The 23,855-nt window shown below is 42.4% G+C and overlaps 1 protein-coding gene across 2 annotated transcripts in view; it reads left to right on the top strand.

Moving 5' to 3' along the window:
• Positions 1–23,855, top strand: part of LOC126177131 (negative elongation factor A-like) — a 159,358-nt gene that overhangs the window by 30,293 nt on the left and 105,210 nt on the right. Inside the window, exon 2 of one of the 2 annotated variants that reach the window (XM_049924400.1) lies at positions 6,559–6,739. In XM_049924400.1, coding sequence (XP_049780357.1) covers positions 6,559–6,739 — 181 coding nt within the window. Of the gene's footprint in view, positions 1–6,558; positions 6,740–23,855 lie in introns of those variants that run through there. The other variant, XM_049924401.1, reaches the window with a different exon arrangement.

The raw sequence follows: 23,855 nt of genomic DNA, 5'->3' as shown, positions 1-23,855 counted from the left end.
TATACAGAAGGTTGTACTCGGTAATTCAATCAGAGTAATCTCAAGAGAAATCACTTACAAGGTTCCACAATGCTCAATCTTAAGTCAACTGTTGTTCCTCATAATTTTAAATGACCTTCCACCTAATACACAACAAGTAGAATGAGTTGTTTTTGCAGATGAAACTAGCATTGTAATCAGTCTGAGTGTCCACAGAGCAACAAAGGAAATGATAAATAATGTTCTTAAAAGTATCATTGTTTTTCTCTGTTGCACGTACAATCGTTTTTCTCTGTTGCACGTACAATCATTGCAAATCGTGAGGAGAGGCAAATTGTTAAGTTGATATATTATGCACATTTTAATTTAATGTGGAATAAATATTCTGGGGTAATTCATCTGTAAGAAAGAAAGTATTTGTTGTTCAAAAACATGCTTTAAGAATAATATGTGGTGCTCACCCACCATCATCCTATAGCTATCAGTTTAAGGAGTTTGGCATTCCCAGTACTGCTTCACACTATATTCATTCCCTCATAAAGGTTGTTGTATATAATTCACTGCATATCAAAAGTAACAATGATGTGCATTATTATAATACCAGAAGAAGAAAGACATTTATTACCACACATTAAGATTGTCTTTATCACAGAAAGGGATGCACAGTGCTGAAACAAAATTTTAATCACTTACCTACTGATGTAAAATGTCTGATAGGCAACAAAGGCCCTGCAGGTTCGGGGGTAAGAACAGGATCGCGATATTCCTGCCTGTCGTAAGAGGCGACTAAAAGGAGTCTCAAACATTTCGGCCCTTCTGTGATAGTCCCTTCTTGGGTTTGACCACCATATTTCAAAATTATTCCAAAGAGCGAGCCAAGTGGGGAAGGGTGCCTTACTTGGAGCATTGTGTCCATCGTGTACTGAGACCTTTAGCCAGCTTATTCGTCGTAGCATTGCGGTCCTGCTGGCTCTCCATCTCTTGGGCGAGGATACATTCCTGGGTGCGATTTCCGCCATGCACTCTGCAGTGACGCTTTCTGCGCTGACAACAACCATGGACCGCTTGCCTCCTCATATCCATCATGGTAGCCAGTCCGTTGTGGTGGGGCCGCCATGTACCCTGTTGGATGTAGCCCCCCTGACAACTCGGGTATCGCTCTACTAATTAATGCCTGCGCTGTTAACTCCCCATGTATGCCAAGGAGTAAACACCTATCTCCCTGGCCCATCGGAACTCCCGGCAATGGCCACCCTGCCAGGTGGCCCTTGCTGTCGCTGGGTGGTGCCCATGGGGAGGGCCCTTGGTCAGAGTAGGTGGCATCAGGGTGGATGACATGCAATGAAGTGTGGCACATCTTTTCTTGGGTCACTTCCTTCCCAGGTTCCTACCAGTGGCAAACCAGACACCTGTCAGGGGCTGAAGAAGTCCCAGGTAGCTGGTCGTAGGGCTTTGCGGTCCTCTTCAGTCCCGAACACTGAATCAAAGAAGCCCTCTGCCCTCCCAGCAAGGGCAACCGAAGGAACAGCGTGAGAAATCAAAATCGCAGACCCCTAAGACCAAGGAAATTGCGGTGGCACCCACTCCACCACTACCTACAAGCTCAGCGTCTGAGGGTGGGGTGGAGTTTCTGGTGTCCACGGAGGAGCTAGATCTCGCTGGTCCCCCCAGACATGATGGATGTCGCTCCCGTCAGTACTCAATCGGTGGCAGCAGGTGACCCAGCGACATAATCTGCCTCCTCAGTCCGTTCACGCCTTTCTCGGCCATGGACAATGTCATCCTCCAGTATAACTGCACCGGTTTTTTTCCATCATCTTGCTGAGCTCAGACAACTTCTCAGCCTACACCCTTTCCTCTGCATTGCTCTTCAGGAATCTTGGTTTTCGGCGATGCGAACCCCCGCCCTCCGTGGCTATCAAGGTTATTATAAGAACCGGGCAGCTTATGAGAGGGTATCTGGTGGCATCTCCATCTACATCCTTCACTCTTTTTACAGCGAGTCTGTGCATCTACAAACACCTTTAGAGGTTGTCACTGTTCGGGTATGGACGCCTCAGGCTGTTAATGTCTGCAGTCTCTATCTTCCACCAGATGATGATGTCCTGCACATGTCCTGGCTGCGCTGATAGCCCAGTTGCCGCCACCTTTTCTGTTACTGGGCAACTTCAACGCCCCATAACCCTCTGTCAGGTGGATCAGTGGCAACAGGCTGAAGCAGAATCGTTGAGCAGGTATTGGCACAGCTTGACCTTTCTCCTTTAAATAATGGTGCCTTCACAAATTTCAGTGTGGCGCATGGCAGGTACTCAGCCATCGACCTTTCGATCTGCAGCCCTAGCCTATTACCATCTGTCCGATGGATTGTGCATGACAACTTGTGCGGTAGTGACCACTTTCCGATCTTTCTGTCGCTGACACAGCATCACTCTTCTGGACGCCCCTGCAGATGGGCTATGAATAAGGCTGACTGGGACTTGTTCACCTCCATTGCCACTATTGAGTCTTTTTCCAATGATGCCAACAAACTTCAGGCCATCAAGAAGGCTACTGGTGCGTAGCGCTCCTCCTGGCGGGTCTTTCGCAAGGACTCTGTTGTCCTCTACTGGCTGCGCATTGGCCACACCTGGATGACGCACAGCTATTTATTGCACCACAAGGACCCACCTTTATGTCGCTGCGGGTCAGCTTTTACAGTGGCTCACATCTTGTTGGACTGCCCGCATTTAACTCCACTCAGGCAGACGTTTGCGCTGCCTGATAAGCTTCCTGCCCTTTTATCAGATGACATTGCAATGGCAGATTTAGTTTTGAGTTTTATTCGTGCAGGGGGTTTTTAGTGCTTGATCTATGGTTTTTTTTTTTTTTTTTTTTAAGTTGAGTCTGGCCTTTGGCCTACAATTTTAGACTGGGATTTTTAATGTGGAATTTTAGACCGGGGTTTTTAGTGTGTTTCTTGGTGGTTGGCTTTCCCTTTCTCGTTTCTATGTTCGGCCAACCACTGTCACAGTCAGTGTGATTTTAATTCCTTTTGTTTGGTCTCTGTGTCTTTCTTGTCCTTGTCGTCTATTGTTTGTTTTTATTCTTTGTGGGTGTTTCAAGTTCGTGGAAAAACGGTTCATGAAGTGTTTCCTTCAGTTTAGAAATAGAGTTGAACTCAAGAGGGCTTAAGTCAGGGGAGTGCAGTAGGTGGTATAGCACTTAGCAGCCCCATCAGTTGAACAAATCAGTAACAGCTTGCATTGTACATGCTTGAGCATTGTCCTGCGACATGATGGTCAGGTCCTGCAGAATGTATCATCACTTCTGTCTCTATGCTGTTCATTTGTGGAACACAACCTGTTGGCTGACTACATCACGTGTCCTATGCTCTGCATATCCACTGTCATGAGCTGGCGAGATCACATGACATGAGCTACGGCTGGCTTACAAAAGTGCATCATAATCTCGATTTCAATGATTCGGAAAGTAACATGCGATGTTTGGTGGAATTCCAATGTATACTTTCGTAATATGAAAATACGCAGCGTACATGTTGCTGCACATCATAGATATTTCCAAAACGTGTCTTTTCCCCCAAGTTTTGTTTTCTAAAGTGCCGTGAAATTCTATGCCCATGTATAAAACTATAACCATTCAAATGATTGATAAGTTTTGAGGGAAAATACATTGTCACTTAACATGGAAAAAGTGTTTTCACCCATGAGAAAGTTCATTTCTAACTGGGAAATCCGGGAGAAAGTGTGTTTTTAAACTGGGAAATCTGGGAAAAATCCGGGAATTTTTTTCCATGTCCGCGTATACACCCTGTTATCAAATGCAGGTTTGTGTAATCTTATAGGCATGCATCAACTTTATAAAAACTACAAACTCCTATCAAGCCCGAGCTTGTCAGTGAGAAAGAAAGTGGGAAATGTTGAGAACTTACAACTGACTGAAGATTGCCCAACGTAGTCAGATAGAGGTCAAGCAAGATAACATGGCCTCGGTACAGAAACCCATTTTTGTCCTGACACTTTGCGAGTCCACTCTTTTGTTCAGAAGGGGCGACTACTCAGTTTAGTGTTGCCTGCTGAACTGTGCGCTATATCTGTTAGTGGTGGTCGCCTCAGTTGTCATCTCTGTGTTGCCACTGACCTCATTCCAATGTTCTCTTTGCTGTCGCTGTTCTACACAGCATAGTACCACAGTCTCTACATACCATAGGTGCAGAGAAAGTGCTCCATATCGTGCACGGGAGATTTTATGCGATGTTGTAAAATTAATGTTGTAAGAGGCAGATGGGGGCAGTAATAAATTAAAATGTACCTGATGCTGAAGTTTGACTACATGAACAGTGAAAATGTAGTAAATGATGAACTTTTTGTGTTTTATCATTTTTTTCATGGTGGTGTTGGGGAGGGGGCAGAGGGGGGGTGTCAGTGAGAATAAGTTTCCTGAACATTTGAAATTGTGCAAACTTTGGTGGAAATTTTTAAGTGCTCTCATTCTCAAATGCTGTGTGAATGAAGACAAAGTATTTGTGCGTATTCAGTTACACTGTCTCAACACACACAGTTTGTAACACTTTTCTTATTATATTAAACTGTTAAGGTTAGATCGTACCCTCAGTGAGTAGATTATGATAGCATTCTAAATTGGGTCAATAATTACGTGTTCCAGGATAGTCCATTTGTAATACACTCCTGGAAATGGAAAAAAGAACACATTGACACCGGTGTGTCAGACCCACCATACTTGCTCCGGACACTGCAAGAGGGCTGTACAAGCAATGATCACACGCACGGCACAGCGGACACACCAGGAACCGCGGTCTTGGCCGTCGAATGGCGCTAGCTTCGCGCATTTGTGCACCGCCGCCGTCAGTGTCAGCCAGTTTGCCGTGGCATACGGAGCTCCATCGCAGTCTTTAACACTGGTAGCATGCCGCGACAGCGTGGACGTGAACCGTATGTGCAGTTGACGGACTTTGAGCGAGGGCGTATAGTGGGCATGCGGGAGGCCGGGTGGACGTACCGCCGAATTGCTCAACACGTGGGGCGTGAGGTCTCCACAGTACATCGATGTTGTCGCCAGTGGTCGGCGGAAGGTGCACGTGCCCGTCGACCTGGGACCGGACTGCAGCGACGCACGGATGCACGCCAAGACCGTAGGATCCTACGCAGTGCCGTAGGGGACCGCACCGCCACTTCCCAGCAAATTAGGGACACTGTTGCTCCTGGGGTATCGGCGAGGACCATTCGCAACCGTCTCCATGAAGCTGGGCTACGGTCCCGCACACCGTTAGGCCGTCTTCCGCTCACGCCCCAACATCGTGCAGCCCGCCTCCAGTGGTGTCGCGACAGGCGTGAATGGAGGGACGAATGGAGACGTGTCGTCTTCAGCGATGAGTCGCTTCTGACTTGGTGCCAATGATGGTCGTATGCGTGTTTGGCGCCGTGCAGGTGAGCGCCACAATCAGGACTGCATATGACCGAGGCACACAGGGCCAACACCCGGCATCATGGTGTGGGGAGTGATCTCCTACACTGGCCGTACACCACTGGTGATCGTCGAGGGGACACTGAATAGTGCACGGTACATCCAAACCGTCATCGAACCCATCGTTCTACCATTCCTAGACCGGCAAGGGAACTTGCTGTTCCAACAGGACAATGCACGTCCGCATGTATCCCGTGCCACCCAACGTGCTCTAGAAGGTGTAAGTCAACTACCCTGGCCAGCAAGATCTCCGGATCTGTCCCCCATTGAGCATGTTTGGGACTGGATGAAGCGTCGTCTCACGCGGTCTGCACGTCCAGCACGAACGCTGGTCCAACTGAGGCGCCAGGTGGAAATGGCATGGCAAGCCGTTCCACAGGACTACATCCAGCATCTCTACGATCGTCTCCATGGGAGAATAGCAGCCTGCATGGCTGCGAAAGGTGGATATACACTGTACTAGTGCCGACATTGTGCATGCTCTGTTGCCTGTGTCTATGTGCCTGTGGTTCTGTCAGTGTGATCATGTGATGTATCTGACCCCAGGAATGTGCCAATAAAGTTTCCCCTTCCTGGGACAATGAATTCACCGTGTTCTTATTTCAATTTCCAGGAGTGCATAAGTGAAAGAGTTCTTCTTTCTCGTTCCCCCTTGTAGGGTAATTCATTTGTGAATAAAGTAAGTTACATGGAAAGCTGTGCTCTTAATACAACTATTCATATTTTTAGAACTCTGATGTGTCTGAACAGGCCTCGGAAGGCCCAACAGTATTGACCGACTGTCGTGTTATCCTCATCCGAAAGGCGTCACTGGATGTGGGTTGGGAGGGGCGTTTCGTCTACACACTGTTTTCCCAGCTGTTGTCAGCTTTCATAACTGGAACCGCTACTCCATAATCAAGTAGCTCCTCAGTTGCCCTCACAAGGGTTGAGTGCACCCCACTTGCCAACAGCGCTCGGCAGACCACACGGTCACCCATCCAAGTGCTATCCAAGCCCACCTTTACTCTAGTAGATACTTTAATTCTATAGGTGTGCTGTTTTGAAATTATTATTATTATTATTATTATTATTATTATTGTTAATTATTATTTTCAGTGGTCTAGTGAACTGGAAGCAATATTAGAAGTTGCCCAAGGAGACAGTGAGCAGTGGGTATCAATGTTAGCAGAAATAATGAAAACGTTTCCTGCTACTGGTTCACTGAACACTGAGATTGGAGAAAATGAAGAAAACAAAAGAATTTTTACAGATTTAGTCAACGATCTCAGAAAACTAGGTAAGACTGTTTTCTTAAAGTATAATTAAAATTTGGCCATGAATGTGGTTTCATTTATTTGTATTGGCTTGATCGAACCTATGGTACTGGTGGGACTGTGTCATTTATGATGAAAAGGAATGAATGATGCCATGACTGTCTTGCACCTTGTGCATGCATACAATTAATTTTCTTTTGATGGGATTGTAACATTGTCGGCATAAACCACATCGCTGTTCATCTTGGTTCTCTGTGCGACTATATAATATGCAAATAAGTCCACTTTCAGTCATGCCTCCTTGAACTTGTAACATCTGTGCTACGTGTGTGTGGCTAAACATGACCCTAATTCTGTTATTCTAAGCTGCAGAAAAATAATATTTTGTATTTCTTTGATAGTCATCCTTTTGTTCAATTTAATAGTTTCAATAATTTTAACTTTTGTGACGCGTGCACATGATTTCATTCCTTACTTATTACATTTTGGCTGATGGCGTGTCAAATGGTTGAAGAGTCCCCAATCACCCATCACAGATTATGTTCAGATTTTGTGTACAGGTTTGCTAAATGAACAAATGAAGATATACAAAAATTTCTAGCTTCCAATGTTAATACTTTAGTCAAAGCTTCATAAATGGATGAATGATCACAAAATGTTGCAATGACGTTTCAGAAAATTTACCCACAGTCGAAGTGGTGCATTTCAATGAATAATTGAGGTAAAGCTGAGGAACTTAGCAGGCTGTTTGAACCATTGGAATTGTGCAAATTTGTCACTTGACACTCTTTCTCAGAGCAGTATTTAAATATTGTCGGTAAATTTTGTTGCAAGTTAAAGTAGCATGAGCTCTTAACATAATTAGTTTATGAAGCTCTCCTTCCTTGACCTTGTTCTCAAGTAGCTTGTTTATAAAACTTGCAAGTTTTATCATTTTTGGGTTTATAGTCCTGTAGATATGTAGGACTGAAGTTGGCCTACAATCAGTTTGCTGCAAAAACAATCCTTGTATCTGAAGATACACATGATCCATACTTGTTACAATCACCTGTTTGAAAAACATTATTTTCCCTACAAGATATAACATTACCATGATTACTTAACTTCACTGATGGTCTGCAATTTTCCAATAATGCTCCCCATTAGGCCAATATTTGGACCACCTTGTTGTAAGTTAACATAATTTGATTGATGACAATAGTAAATGCTTGCACTGCTTCAGTATTCCTTGAATGAATGAAAGGATAATTTTGCAATTTTTCAACTTTTTACACTCTAGAAAACTTTAATTATGCAGTTGATGTTTCATATTGTTTTTGGTAAATCTGATGGGTTCAGCAATGAAGATGACATGGAAAAGTGCTCTTTTGTTAATATACATTGACCAGCCGGAACATTATGACCACCAACATACTACCGATATAGACTTGTCTAAGCAATACCAGCATCACCTGACGAGTAATGATGGCTAGTCAGACACACACATGGTGTTCGCAGCATCATTGACTGTGCTGTCCTTGTGTAGAATGGGAAAGGCATGTGATCTATCTCAGTTTGATCAAGGGCAGATTGTTATAGCCCAGAGGCTCTGCATGAGCATTTCGGAAACCCCATGGCTTTTTCGCATGTTCCAGGATTGCTGGGGTGAGTGTGTTCAACACATGACAAAATGAAGGCGAAACTATGTCTAGACATCGTGGGGTTGGGTGGCACCCCTTATTACAGGTGTCGGATGTCATAGGCTGGGCAGACTGGTAAAATAAGACAGGTGGTGAACTGTGGCAGAACTAACACCAGACTTTAATGCTGGACACAATACAAATGTGTCTCAACTGGCCTCCACAGCTGATGACCCATGCATGTGTGTGCCAATGTTAACACCACAACATTGACAACTATACCTGAAATGGGCCCATGACCATTTTCACTGGATATTGGTACAGTGGCAGAGTGTTGCATGGTCTGATGAATCCCGATACCTTCTAAATCATGCTGATAGGAAGGTACGAGTCCATCATCTTGCAGGAGAACAGCTCCTTGACACCTGTAGTATGGGACGGAGACAAGCTGGTGGCAGCTCCGTTATGCTCAGGGGAACATTGATGGGTCCGGTGGAGCTCGTGTAAGGCACCATGTCAGACAAGGAATATCGTACACTTGTTGCAGGCCATATACATCCATTCATGATGATAGTGTTTCCCGATGGCAGTGGCAGTGGCAGATAATTCTCCTTGTCACAAGGCCAGGAGTGTGATGGAGTGGCTCGAGGAACACATTAGCGAGTTCCAGTTGATTTGCTGTCTCCCCAACTTGCCAGATCTGAGCATGATCAATCATATATTGGGTGTGATTGAACGTGGCATCAGAGCTCATTGCTCCCTACCCAGAATAGATGGGAATTAAGTGAATTGTGTGTGCAGAGGTGCCAGTTCCATCCAGCAACCTACCAAGCCCTCTCTGCTTCCGTGCAATGACGCATTGTCGCTGTTATCCATGCTGAAGGTAGACGTACCGGCTGTTAGGTAGGTGTTCATAATGTTCTGACTGATTAGTGTAGATGCTGCAAGCAACAACAGTTGCTGAATTTCCGTAGTGTATAGTTGAAATGTGGTTCTACAGAAGAATGCTGAAAATTTGATGGGTAGATCACGTAGCTAATGAGGAGTTATTGAACAGAATTGGAGGGAAGAGAAATTTGTGGCAAAACTTGACTAAAAGAAGGGATCGGTTGGTGGGCCATATTCTGAGGCATCAAGGGATCACCAATTTGGTATTGGAGGGCAGTGTGGAGGGTAAAAATCATAAAGGGAGACCAAGAGATGAATACACTAAGCAGATTCAGAAGGATGTAGGCTGCTGTAGGTACTGGGAGATGAAGCAGCTTGCACAGGATAGAGCAGCATGGAGAGCTGCATCAAACCAGTCTCTGGACTGAAGGCCACAACAACAATAACAACAACATAGTTGAATGGGCACAAGTTGATCCATGACAGTTGAAGTGAGCTGGACGAGGCAGCTTTGCGGGCTTGCCCCCAACCAATAACGTAATTTTGTAAATATTTATACAGCAAAGCCTCAGTGTTGTCACAGATTCATAGATGGCTACTGTTTTCATCTGTGGTTATTAGCATTTTGCAGTTGAAAGCTGGCAGCTGCGCAATGAGCTCTCAGGGATCTAGTTATGCCGTCTTTACAGTTGTTTCCAGAGTTTCCTGAAATGGTCTCAATTATTGTTGATCCTTCTTTGCAGATTAAAAGCATGATCTTTGCAGAGATTCAGATTTGTCAGCAAAATAGCTCTATGAAGAAGACAAATTAACCAATCACTGAACCGCAGGCCAGAAAGACTCATTAAGAGTTCCTTCTGTTCATGGTAAAAGTCTCCCACCATTTTCAACATGTTGCTGGCATTGTAAGTCTCCAAATTACCGATAAACAGTTTGGCAGATCATCTTGATTTACTGACTCCTTCAGTTTTTAAAGCAATATGAAAAAGTCACCAGCAAAAATAAAATTTGATTTAAATCGAACGCTGAAAGGCATAATCAGTCTTAAATGATGATGATGAAATCTTTCAAGTATGTATGAGTGTCAAAAAAGTTGAAAAATTACAGAATAACCTCCATGTTTCATTGTTCATTCAAGGCATACTGAATTGGTGCAAGCATTTGCTACTGTCACCCAACATACCTTGCGGTATTAAAATGTGATACTTCGAAGTAATGATTTGTATGGGAAACTTTATTGGAAAATCCTAGATCTTCGGTGAAAATGAGTAATCGTGGAAAATCTGTATTTTGTAGGGAAAAGAATGCTCATTCAAATGGCAGTTAACACAAGTATTGACTAAGTTTTCCATTTGCGATACAAAAGTTCTAAAGTCACTTATTTTTGCAGCAAATTGTTTGTTGGACAACTTTGTCTCCACAAATTTCAAACTACAAATCCAGAAGTGATAAAACTTTCTGGTTTTATAAACAAATACTAGGCAACAAGTCACAAAAAAGTGCTTTGTAAACAACTATGTGAGGTGGTCAGGTTACTTAAACTTGGGAGAAAATAATGTGTAACAAAATTTATTGACAACTTCAAGTGCTGTATCGACACATATAAAACAAAAGTAACAAGGCTTTTGCAGTCTCCATACAATTTCTCCAATAATTGAGAGTATTGTAAAGTACCCTGTTGCATGAATGATAACATAACATCCAACTGTAAAGATTCGTAGTAAGACTACAGAAGCTGCTGAACATAATTTTTTATTTTAATTGTGTTTCCTTAAATAGAAAATAAAAACTGTCGAGGCACAAAGGAATTAAAGACCTTAGTTGCCAGTAGGCATTTATTTATATCAATGGGGCAAGTTGAAAATTTATGCCAGACCTGGATATATAATAAAAACTACATTGATGTGAAAAAATCTGTTCACTTTTTGGTCTAACTTTCTTGTATGACAGATTTGAATTGCTAATAACCCAGTAAGGCAAAAACAGTGATTGAGCTCATAATACATAGATCATGTCTGTATGTGTTTGTCACACAGGATTTGCTTCACCTATGGCATCATTGTAACAGTATAGGTGTGTGCGTGTGATTGTGACGAATTAGCTTTGTTGTTATGAATTACCTTTGTGTTAAGTTATAAACTATTGCAGCATGGAAACTTATTTAGATAGGACATTGATATGGGTGTCACTGTGAAGAGCTTGTGGAGCACCACTAGGATGCAAAGTGAAACAATAAAAGTATCCATCAGAGTATAAGTGAAAATCGATATTAAATGGAAAAATTACAAAATAATGAAAGATGTTGTCTCGTATGACTTGTGGGTTAAATTTTACTTAGAGCAATGGCGGCGAAGTGTGATAATGTTGACAATGCGCAATCAATCTGTATGAGGATGCTGAGTAGGTGGATCAATATTTTTTTAATTTAATCATCGGAAAAGGTAGGTGGATTAATGTTTGTTCATAATTGAGTTGCACGTTCAATATATTAAAAAAATTGATCCACTTACTTTCTCCCATGACTTAATGTGCTTGTGCAGAGTAATTGCGCATTACCAATATTAGCACACTACACCACCACAAGTAAAATTTTACCGACTTAAGTGAGGAATGCTCATGTTGAAAGTAGTAAAAAAGCCATTGCCGAGCAAATGAAAGAGCAGCGAAAAGGAAATGGGGGGAAAAGGCACGAACTGATTACATAGTGACAGTCCATACTTGTTATTTATCTATTCTGTAACCATTATACTACACTGTGTAATCGTTGTATTAAAGTGACATGATAATTTAATTACATGTTAGTATGAAACACCTATGATATTATCCCAACATTTTCTTGAAAAATCAGTGGTGCAAACCTGATTGCGCATATAGGATTTTTTATTGGATCTAAATGGTTCCTTTCCAATTTCTTGAGGTTATTGTTTGAGTTGACTTAAATATCTACATATGCCTTTGTATTAGTGACACATTTCCTGATCAGCATAGTATGTGTGCAGTTGAAAACTATAATGTTGAGCACATGGCATATTGCTGCCTGAAATTCATCCATTGTTTTTGATTTTATTCCGATACCTCTTTCTTTGTTAACTCTATCGAAAAGTTGTAGGGCGTCATATCTAGAGATTGGCATGGCACATCTTTGGATCAAGCAATCCAGAAACTGATTGTACAACCTCCCTCAAACTAAAGTTGTGAAGTGTTAAGTAGCAGCACCATGTCAATGAAAAATGAGTCCCACTGACCAACTACTGTTTACACACAGTCTTACAATATTTCAAGATATGTACTTTCTTTTAGTTACGTTTATTGCAGAAGAAAACTACCAACAATGGGAGATGACATAGTACCACACGTCATTGTCATCTTGTAACTGATGTGTTTCTTTTCAATTGAAATTTGTGGAGTTTCACTCTTGACTAATGTCAATGGTGTGAAAGCTTTCTGACTTTGTCTTCTCTGCAGTATGAAAAATTCTTTTTGGTTAGCAATGTTTGTTTTCAAACTCACTGAGCTGGAAAAGATCCTCATTTTACAACCAAATAATGTCAAACACACTCTGCCACTAATAAAGCTATTTCAAAACTGTTTGTCATTTCCATCCTGCACTATGCACAGTTTTCTGTATATAATTATATTCCATTGCTCAAAAGAGAAATATTTCATCATCATGTTTTGAAACAATAAAAATATGAAGTTGATTTAATTTTCTATGTTGATTTTCATGTTGTCTACGTTACTGTTTTGTTTTTCCCCTGCTGAAGTTATCTTCAACTTGCTACCAGCCCTCTTTGTCACTTTTGATTTATTGGTATTCTCTTCCCATGTATTCCAATATTTTATCATTTATTTCTATGTTTTTGTTTTTGTTGTATCTTCCTTGGCAAGGAGTTGTGTTCGACTATGAAACCTAACTGAAGTTTCCTTAACCCTATTTCTTTACTCTCTCCGAGTGAAAGATTCTCTGGCTATGAAAGCTAGCCTCTTCGCCATATTTTGTTTGTTACTACGTCCTCTCCTGCTTGGTTAGTCTGAGATTTATCTACCTTTTTATATTGAAAGGAAAATGACAGAGTGGCTTCACCTTGAGGTGAAATTCTAGTACTGTTGACACCCGCATTTAAAAGTGAAAACACTAACATTACCTTTCAGAACTATTATTTCCATCCTGTGGAAGAAATGGCATCCTCACAAAAGGTGGGTCTCTCACATTGAGATATCTGAGTGACTTGACTCTTCTCTCTAGTGTATTCCTCTTTCCTCCCGGAGGAAGAAACTAGTAGTTCCAAATGCCAGGACTAGTGTTTCCACTTTAAAGGTGTCTGTTAGCAGTATTGGAAATGTGACTTTTAAAGGTAAGTAGTGACCAGCAGTTTGTCTACCCAACAAGGAGCAGTTCCAAGCAGTGGGATCGACTTTTCCAAACAATATAAATGGTGCTGTACATCCAGCAACCATTCATCCTGGTGGGCCATTGTTTGTGAGTAATCGATGGGTGCGGGGGAGGGTTGGGGGAATGTGCTTGATGCATTGCAGCTTTAAATAAGTTATATTTTATGAAGTACTTGTGTAGTATAATGGTTATATTGATTGATTGATTGATTTTAACAGGGAAGCTAAAACAGCTTAGGTCTCACCGCCACTGCCCGCACCGAAACTAGGTTTATTGTGCGGTATTGCTCCCTGTATATCTAGTAAAGCCAACCAGTGCCCTTAAATAGTGCAAGGAGGCCCTCTACCAGTTTTTTGTCAGACACAATTTCTTCAGGTCTAGTTGTTCGGAAGATTCATCTTTTACTCTCCAATTCAATACATTTGAAGATTAGGTGTGATGCAGTTTCTTCACTCTCATCACAGATCCTACATTTAGGGTCCTCTTCTGCTATACCTATTGTGTGTAGGTGTTTTTTGAAATTCCCATTGCCAGTCATCAGTCCAGCCATGAGTTTGATCTCTTTCCTGTTCAATCCCAGGATTACAGAGCTTCTTTTAAAGCACGGCTTGGGCATCATTACCTTACTATGTTTTTGTTTATGGACCTTGGTCCAATATCCTACATGCTGTTTCCTGAGCCAGTTCCGTAGTTCTAATTTGATCATAACCTTGGTGATTGTCAGGACAGGTTCTGGTCCAATAAATGGAGTTGTTGTCCCTATCCTAGCCAATCTATCGGCTTGTTCATTGTCACAGATCCCTGAGTGGCCAGGGACCCACATGAGGTTTACCCTATTGCTTCCCCCTAGCTCCACCAGAGCCCTGTGACAAACTGCAACAATCTTAGATCTTGTACAGGAGCTGTCTGAATAGATGTAGATGCCATGGTCATTGTAGCATCCACGCATATTCTCCTCCACACGTGCCCTGAGTGCAGTAATTTCAGCTTGGAATACAGAGGCCCATTTTCCTAGCGAGACGATGCTCTCCAGTCTTGGCTGAACCCTGTACACCCCTGCCCGAACGCCTTGGTCTGTTTTTGACCCATCGGTGAATCAAACAATGTCTCCCGTATGGTGTCGAACTGGTTTTTTTTTTTTTTTTTTTTTTTTTTTTTTTTTTTTTTTTTTTTTTTTTTTTTTTTTTTTCCCCCCTCCACTGCTCCCTACTTCCAATTATTATGTTGTAAGGCTTGTCGAAGCAGTTGGGAATTGTTATATAGTCGGCAGGCATTTCCCCAGCCATTCCTATATTTACCTCACTCACTATGTTAGTGTGTGATTCTGCATATCCGAATGAGACACAGTTTTTGCCAGTTTTAAGTCTGTTGCGATTTTTAAGTCTGTTGCGATTTTTAAGTCTGTTGCGATTTTTAAGTCTGTTGCGATTTTTAAGTCTGTTGCGATTTTTAAGTCTGTTGCGATTTTTAAGTCTGTTGCGATTTTTAAGTCTGTTGCGATTTTTAAGTCTGTGTACCCCAGCTGCTGCCTCCATCTTGACTCAAAGGTGAATTGGAGGCGTATCCAGCATGCCTTCCATTCCAGTGGTTAGTGTGCTGCTAATTCCACCCATTATGGCTAAGCAGGTCAATCTCTGCACCTTAGCAAGCTCCTTAGCTGGAATCCGCTGTTCTACCTTCTTCCAACACACTACGATATCCAATGCATACCCCTGGGGCTTAGGCCCCAGTGTTTGCCACAAGCCCTCCCTAGTACTCACTAGTGTACTTTTTACCTTGGAGCAGGTGCTCTTAATGTGAGGGGTCCAAGTTAGCTTCTCATCCAAGGTTACTCCTAGATATATTTCACTATACCGTTCACAGGTAGAGTTTCATCGAAGAGCTTTAGATTCCAACTTGAGTGTTGAATGTGTCTCTTCGTAAATGGCACCACAACAGGCTTCTTAGGATTAGCTCTCAGATCCTGTTTAATGCACAATTTTTGCACAATGTCCAATCCTCCTTGTGCCATATTCCTAACTGTGTCGGTGAATTTGCCACATATTACTATGAAAAGGACATTTGCGTTTCCTTGGCAGAAGCATTGTCTAGAACTTAGTTTCTCAGTGAGTTCGTTCACCACTAGATTCCACAATAGAGGAGACATAACTCCTCCTTGTGGGCAGCCTCTAACGGTCTTAATTACCATCTTTTCATTCATCATGGTAGCCTCTACCTTCCTTCCACTAAGCATGGCCCTGGTCCACCTACATATAGAGTGGTCCCCAGGTCATGCACCTCTGCTGCCCTTACCATGGAATCGAAGGTCGTGTTACTGAAGGCCCCCTCGATATCCAGGAAGATGCAGAGGGCTATTTCTTGGAAGTGAAATGCTTTTTCCACCTTCCCAACCAGTTGGTGGAGAGCTGTCTCACATGATTTACCTGGTTGGTACTCGTGTTGGTTCAAGTGTAGAGGGACCCTACTTAGCCTCCTCTCCCCAACATATACATTAACCAGTTTTTCCATTGTTTTAAGAATGAAGGACGACAGACTGATTGGTCTCATATCCTTGGTTGTGGTATGATCAATTCTCCCTGGCTTTGGAATGAAGGCAACCTTCACTACCCTCCAAGCATTGGGAATGATTCCTACTGCTAGGCTAACCCTGAATAGCCTGCATAGGACTCTTATGTGCTTTCCTCCTGCCTGTTGCAGGAGAGGTGGAAAAACTCCATCTGGACCAGGCGACTTGAACAGTTGAAATGTTCCCACCACCCACTGGATTTTGTTGAAGTTCACACACTCCTTGGCCGATTCCCAGTCCTCTCTTCAAATGCCTGAGAACTGTTGTCTCTCTGGGGTCACATACTGGTCTGTGTTGTCCGGCAGAGCATATTGAGGAAAGTGAGTTTTGAGGAGCAATTCCAGTGTCTGATGTGCTGTCTTTGTGTATTCCCCATCCTCCTTCCTCAACGTACATCCTTGATTGGTTAGTACTCCAGTGAGAATCTTGTGAGGTCTGGCTTGTGCAGCCGTGCTTTCCACTTCCTCACAGAATGCCTTCCAGGATGCCTCTTTTGCTTGTCTGATTGCAAGATTGTAATTGATAAGGGCCTCATTGTCCTGTATGTCTCGCAATATTAAACAGTCTCCGTATCTGTTTTCTTTGCATTTCCAGTTTGTTATTCCATCAAGGAACACTCATATTTGTGCACTTCCTGGTGATTGTGCAGTTGTCCTGATATGAGGTCACTATGGCCTCTGCTACTTCCTCAAATTCTATTGGATTCCTTATCGAGATTTTAATTTCCGATAAGCCTAAGTCAAGGTCCCTCCTATAAGTCTCCCAGTTTGTTTTCCTGGGATTCCTATAGGTCATGATCTGTCATGATTCCCATTTCAACCTTGAATTTGATGTACATGTAGTCCTATGAGGATGGCTCCAACACCACATGCCATTGTTTGACGTAGCTACCCATTGTCATGGAACCAAAGGTTGTGTCAATTACTTCTTCCCTTCTGCTATTCCTGAATGTAGGTTCATTGCCCTATTCAGGACCTCTGGAGTTGTTAGCTAAAAGAAATTCAATAAGGTACTCACCTCTACTGTTGGTGTCCTTGCTGCCCCACACTAGGTTGTGGGCATTGGCGTCGCATCCCACCGGCAGTTGATCACCTTGCCGATGGCAAGTCTCTACTAGTCTCCTCGCCTCCAAAGGAGGAGGAGAGCTGTCTTTGTAAGGAAGGTATGCTGAAGCCAAACTAATTTCCTTCGTGGTACCTTCCTCGCATTGCTGCACTTTAATGGTCACTAAATCCCTAGAGCAGAAATCCATCATTGACATGAAAGAAATGCCATTTCTTACATAGATGCATGTTCTGGAGTTTCTTAGGTTCCTAGCATAGATCAGTTTACCTCCAGTGCCACCGAGGCCCGATACACCTCCTTTGTATAAATAGGTTTCTTGTATCAGGGCCATGTCCACTTCCTGTCTCCCCAGGCAGTGACTCAGGGCAGCAGAGGCCTCTTTACAGTGCTGCAGATTAATCTACAGCACATCCAGGCTCCGTACTTGCTGCCATCTTTGAGGTCTTTGAGAACCCTGACGGTGACCTGCGAGGACCCTAAAAACAGTTCCAGGTCCTGCTCCCGCATTTCCTTCAGGGACTTTTCACCGACCTCCACCACCAGGGTTCCTCCTTCCGGAGCAACCTTCTGGTTAATCACTCTCTAGTCTTCTGTCAAGACTTTTGGGTTATGGGCCCCTATTTTCCTGAACAGAGACTTGAGGATCTTAGGTACCCATAGTGATATCTTTGCGGTCTTAAGAAGCTCCACTGCCATCTTAACCAGGAGCTTCACATCTTCCCATGGGGATATCACGGGCACCTTGTCCTTGAGCCATTCCACTGTGTGCACCCCCTCACAGACAAAAATGAGTGCACCACAATCTACATAGACCCTCCTGAAGTTGGATCCTGATCCAGTGTCCCCCCCCCCCCCCCCCCCCCCAATCTTTCCTCCTGCTGTGAGGTGATGGCAACCAATGGATAACCTTCCTGGATAACTGCCATCCTAAAAACCGAGACAGCGGTACTATAGGTCTGTTTCCCTATTTCTTGCCTCAGTTGTTTTTTGGACTCGCTTATCCAGAGAGGATGGAGTCTTTGATTCCGCCCTTGTCCGCTTACTACCTGTCTTTGATGTTGTGGGGGTCTGTGTGTCCTCTTCAACCTGAGACAGCTTCTTCCTGGTGGTCTTAGGTTCTAGTCCCTTTAATTCCCTCCAATTTTCATTAGGAAGCCATTCTTTCCCTTCCTTTTTTCCTCTGTTCCCTGAGTAACTTCCTCCTCTGGGTCACAGACAAGCCTTTGATCTTAATCTGGTCTAGCTTCTCTGTTACAGTTCCCACTTCTGGCTCAGGTCTAGACCCTGATTCAGTAGTGGGAATGCCTTCCATCGGTTCTGTCCCCGATGTTTGGTTATGTGAGGTCTTGATTTGCCCCTCAGTTTGTTTTTCTTTATTTTCTATAATTGTGCCGTATTGGTCCCATGAGATTTGGGGATCTAGAAGGTCCACACCTCGAATACCCCACACGGTGTAAGGCTAATTACTCAGGGAGGTCACCCGGTATCCCTGAGGCTCCGTTTGCGACACATCTTCCCATGTGCCATGCACCCCGCGGCACTGATCACATCACACCTTGGGTTGGGTCAGGGAATAGGGCAGGACTAGGAGTGGATAGGGAGGATGGGACGTTGTGGGACACTCTTAGTCTGATCCATCGGCTGAGGCCTTTCCGGCAGTAGGTCCTCTACCTTTGGCATAGCCCTCAGCCTCCCGTGGATACGCAAGCCTCTCCACCTGCACGGACAGTGCTTCATCAAGGTGGTGTTCCCCGGAGAGGAATAGTTATATTACTAACCTCATATGCAAGAGGCTGAGGGTTCAAATTTCCTTGGGTGCTTTGAAATTTTTTATTTTTAAATCTTTGCCAAAATACTTTCTACCATTATTTCTATTCAGTTAATTGTTTTAAATGTATTTTATAAAATTTATATTCCTATGTTGCATCATTTTAATTGTCATTTTGTCTTTATCAGTTGCTCTCATTTTTAATTCCCATCATTCATTTTTCAGTTGGAATCATTGTGCATGTGTAATTAATTATTGAATTATTTTTATTTATCTGTCATACCTAAACATTTGAAAATGCTGATCTGTCAGTTAAAAAAACTATTTATATATGCATCGGTGTCAAAAATGTAATTTCTGTTACAAGATGTACATTTTCTTGGCTGTTTAAAACTTAAATTCTTATTGCTTAATGGACAAAACAGTGAAGATGAAGATTAAAACCGAAGAAGTGATTATAAGTAAAGCAAAATGAGGAATAGAAAATAATGAATGCAATAAAACGGATGAAAATATAGGATGATGAAACGGAAGACGGTAAATCGATATTAATACATGGCAATAATTAAAATCACATGCACCAAGATTGCAAGTGGAAAAGGAATGATAGGCGTTAAAAAGACAGCAATTGAAAAACTTAATACAGTGATTAAAATGATTTGACAGAGGAATAGAAACTTCTAAAAAATTACATTTAAACCAGTTAATTGTATAAAAATAATAATCAAAGTCACCTCAATAAAGCTTAAAAACATAAAATCTCGAAGCATCTGCCAGGATTCGAATCCACAGCCTCTTGTATATAGTAATATAACAATTTTATGAGAAGGAAAGTTGCTACTCACCGTATTGCGGAGATGCTGAGTCGCACAATAACACAACAAAAAGACTCTCACAATTAAAGCTTTTGGCCATTAAGGCCTACTTAAACGCAACTCACACACGTGACTGTCCGCCGCTCGTGGTCTCGCGATAGCGTTCTCGCTTCCCGAGCACGGGGTCCCGGGTTCGAATCCCGGCGGGGTCAGGGATTTTCACCTGCCTCGAGATGACTGGGTGTTTGTGTTGTCCTCATCATTTCATCATCATCCAGGAAAGTGGCGAAATTGGACTGAGCAAAGATTGGGTAATTGTACGGGCGCTGATAACCATCTCAGTTGAGCGCCCCACAAACCAAACATCATCATCATCATCACCACACACGTGACTGCAGTCTGGGGCAACTGAAATTCTGGTGGTTTCAATTGCAGTTTTGTGTGTGTGTGTGTGTGTGTGTGTGTGTGTGTGTGTGTGTGTGTGTTGGCAGTAGGCCTAATGACTGAAAGCTTTAATTGTGGGAGTCTTTTTGTTATGTGTATGTGCAACCTGGAATCTCCACTATACGGTGAGAAGCAGCTTTCCTTCTCATACTATTGTTACATTCTATCCTGGATTTGCCATTATTTGCACTATAACAATTTCTATACGCAAGCCCTTCATAAAAGCTCTAGATCATCTCGCAAAATTCCACAATTTTTTTCAATTACTTACAGATGAGGGCCCAGCAGGGTGAATGGTTACAGGGCATATAGTACCTGGGGGCCTTAACCTAAATCGCCGTATAGGTGGTTTCAAAAAAATCAATGTCACTGCTGGCAATCTCTCCTTGTAAGTTTGATTAATTTTCTGTGATACCTTACATTACATGTACAAGCAACATTCTTATGCAAAGTGTTTATATTCCATTGGTACACATCTACACATATTTAGCTTATGTGATATATTGAATCACTGAGTTGCATTTTTGGGAACTACAGATAGATCAGAAGTGTAATTGGAAAACCCAAGCCGTCTACACATACATCCAACAGGGGCTCAACCTGGTTTATTAACAAGCAGATATACAAGTGTATATCGGGTGTTTCAGAGTTACACTGACGAACTTCAAGGGGCTACAGATTTTGTTTTGAGAAACAATAAGGTTAGATACCCGTATTCGGAAACGTCGTCCAACAACTCTACAGAGCCATGGTGATGTTACAGACTTCCATGGGTGATAGATAAGGATAAATGTATCAATTTGAGGTAAGGATCCCAGGTTCAGAAACAAACAAGTCGAAAGTTATACTGAAAATCATCCCGATATCTCTGATAGTGGAACATATGTATCGGTACTGTTGTTACTTAGATTGTAGGATAAGCAATTTTCAAAGCTGGTAGTATGGGCAAAAAAAGAATAAAAGTCCAGTAAACTTGTGCTGTAAAATGTGTACCTGAGGAGGTATGGGCACTTATTCATCTTCACTACTGTGAAACACATCTCGTCTATGGAACAGGTGCCCATAGCTATTGAAGTATGCATATTGGAAGCCAATTTGTTCTGCTTTTGGTCCATACTACCACCACTGGAAGTTGCCTACCCTACAGTCTACCCTACAGTCCAACCCACAATGATACCAGTACATGCATACTGTTGTGAGAGGTATCGGAACAATTTTTGCTAATAACTTTGTTCGTTTGTTTCCGGACCAGTTTCCCTTACCTGAAATGATATATTTATCCTTTCCATCATCCTTGAATGTTTGTATCATCACAGAATCACGCTGTACATACATACATACATACATACATACATACGTATACGGGTGCCAGTGTGTGTAACTTTGACACTATAGCGATGTTCGATGACACGCGCGCCCGCACACACACACACACACACACACACACACACACACACACACACACACACACACACACCGGAGCTTGTGGGCCCTCTCTAGGGCACCCTCGTGGAATGAAGAGCCTAAATGACAACATGCACCAGTGGTATGTACAGCACATTTGACTAGAAGCCACTTCACTTGGCTGTTTTTTGAGGTGACCCTGTAAGTTGCTAGAAAAACAAAGGGCATTAGGTACCGCATCTGACATTTTTTTCCTTGCAGGTGGCAGTGACGACATAATCTTCTTTGTCCAAGTTCATTGACCAAGAGGTTGACCCCCAAATTTGTCGAGGGTGATTGTGTGAAAGAACTTTTGCACAGGTTACATTCTAGTCCTTTTACTGCCAGTCTCTGGATTCAGAGCTTGTGGTTGCACAGATGGTACACTGAAGTTGTGCCTGTAACAAAAATATCACCAAGGTATGCAGCACAATTTGGAATAACTTGTAATAATTGCCCCATAAAATTCTGGAGTGTCAGCAACTGAGGAGATTTCAAAAGGTAACTGATTATAAAAGTGGAGGCCATATGACATATTGAGCAATAGGTAAGCTTCTGATGCTGCATCCAAGAGAATTTGAACAACTGCCTGTGTGAAGTCAGTTTTACAGAATAAGGTGTTGTGACATAATTTTGCAAAGAATTCATCCAGGGTGGGGTAGGAGATAAGCTTCCACTTCAACTTGTGCATTTATTGTTACTTTAAAATCACAACAAAGACTTAAGATGCTGTTACACTCACTAATACTGCTACTGCCTAAAGTCCTGTTTGCATGTATCAGTGACACACGAACTACTGGGGCCTCATCCAAATTTATTTGATGAAGTGAAAACTGTTACAGAACACTTCCCAAACAATGGAAGCTATTTTTATGTATGAATTCCTTTCAGAGTCCACTTTGCAGAGTATTAATAGATCCGCTATTAACAGCCAGAGTTTGAAATAAAAACACCGTAGACCAAACCTGTATATTGATTGGCACACACTTCACTGACCTAATTACAATTACTGGGCCAGCCTGTGTGCAGGACTTCGGCCTGATCTTTTTAGAGGACACTCCTGATAAGAAGTGCCGTCTAGGTATTGGTGCCGCAGCAGTCGACAGTAATGTTGTGTTGGGTACTTGGTTCCATAGTGAAGTCAGGTGGCACCATTGCGCATGACTACAGCTTTAGATGATACAAATCTTGAGAAATCAAATCCTTATGTATATTTCAGTCCCTATTGAATTGTTTAATCATTTTTGTGAAAACTTGACCTACAGGAATAACAGTTTCAGAATATAGAATTTTGCTGGAAGAATGTGAACTGGCATTAGTCGCAGAATATTTTGCAGAGACTTGTTCAAAAACTTTGAATTTTGACAGCTGTTTCGCAATACATATAATTGTTAATGTCTTTTGCAATTACTAATACTTCTTTTTCGTCAAAAACTAGTAAAAAACCTGAATACAACCGTTCAGACCAAAGCAAACCTATAAAGACTTCAAGAGCATAGTATGTATACCAGAAGGAGTTAGATAGATGGGTACATACACATTCAGCCACCTGCCACAGCATACTTTGTGTTTTGTGGACGGTTTAGTGGACTAAAGGAAGCATTTTCTGTCAGGCAACTCTTAAACCATTGAAGGGAATCTTCATAGAAACTCTTGAAATTAATGTTATAATTAATATTAGTGCTATAATGTTACACTGCCAGATAAAAATTGTGTAGCACCCAGAAAGGGAGGAGAAGCAAAGTGAAGTACATGGCTTGAGAAGTAAGCGTCAAGTAGGTGGATTTAAGGGTGGAAAAGACAGAATTCGGAAATTGCTGAGGTAGCAGAAACTGTTGCACACTCGATTCAAAAATGTACACAGCAAATGAAGATGGGCAAAATCATCATCATCATCATTTAAGACTGATTATGCCTTTCAGCGTTCAGTCTGGAGCATAGCCCCCCCTTATACAGTTCCTCCATGATCCCCTATTCAGTGCTAACATTGGTGCCTCTTCTGATGTTAAACCTATTACTTCAAAATCATTCTTAACCGAATCCAGGTACCTTCTCCTTGGTCTGCCCCGACTCCTCCTACACTCTACTGCTGAATCCATGAGTCTCTTGGGTAACCTTGCTTCTCCCATGCGTGTAAC

The sequence above is a fragment of the Schistocerca cancellata genome, chromosome 3, assembly GCF_023864275.1.
Source record: "Schistocerca cancellata isolate TAMUIC-IGC-003103 chromosome 3, iqSchCanc2.1, whole genome shotgun sequence".
NCBI lineage: Eukaryota > Metazoa > Arthropoda > Insecta > Orthoptera > Acrididae > Schistocerca > Schistocerca cancellata.
This window is presented reverse-complemented; position numbering and strand designations above follow the sequence as displayed.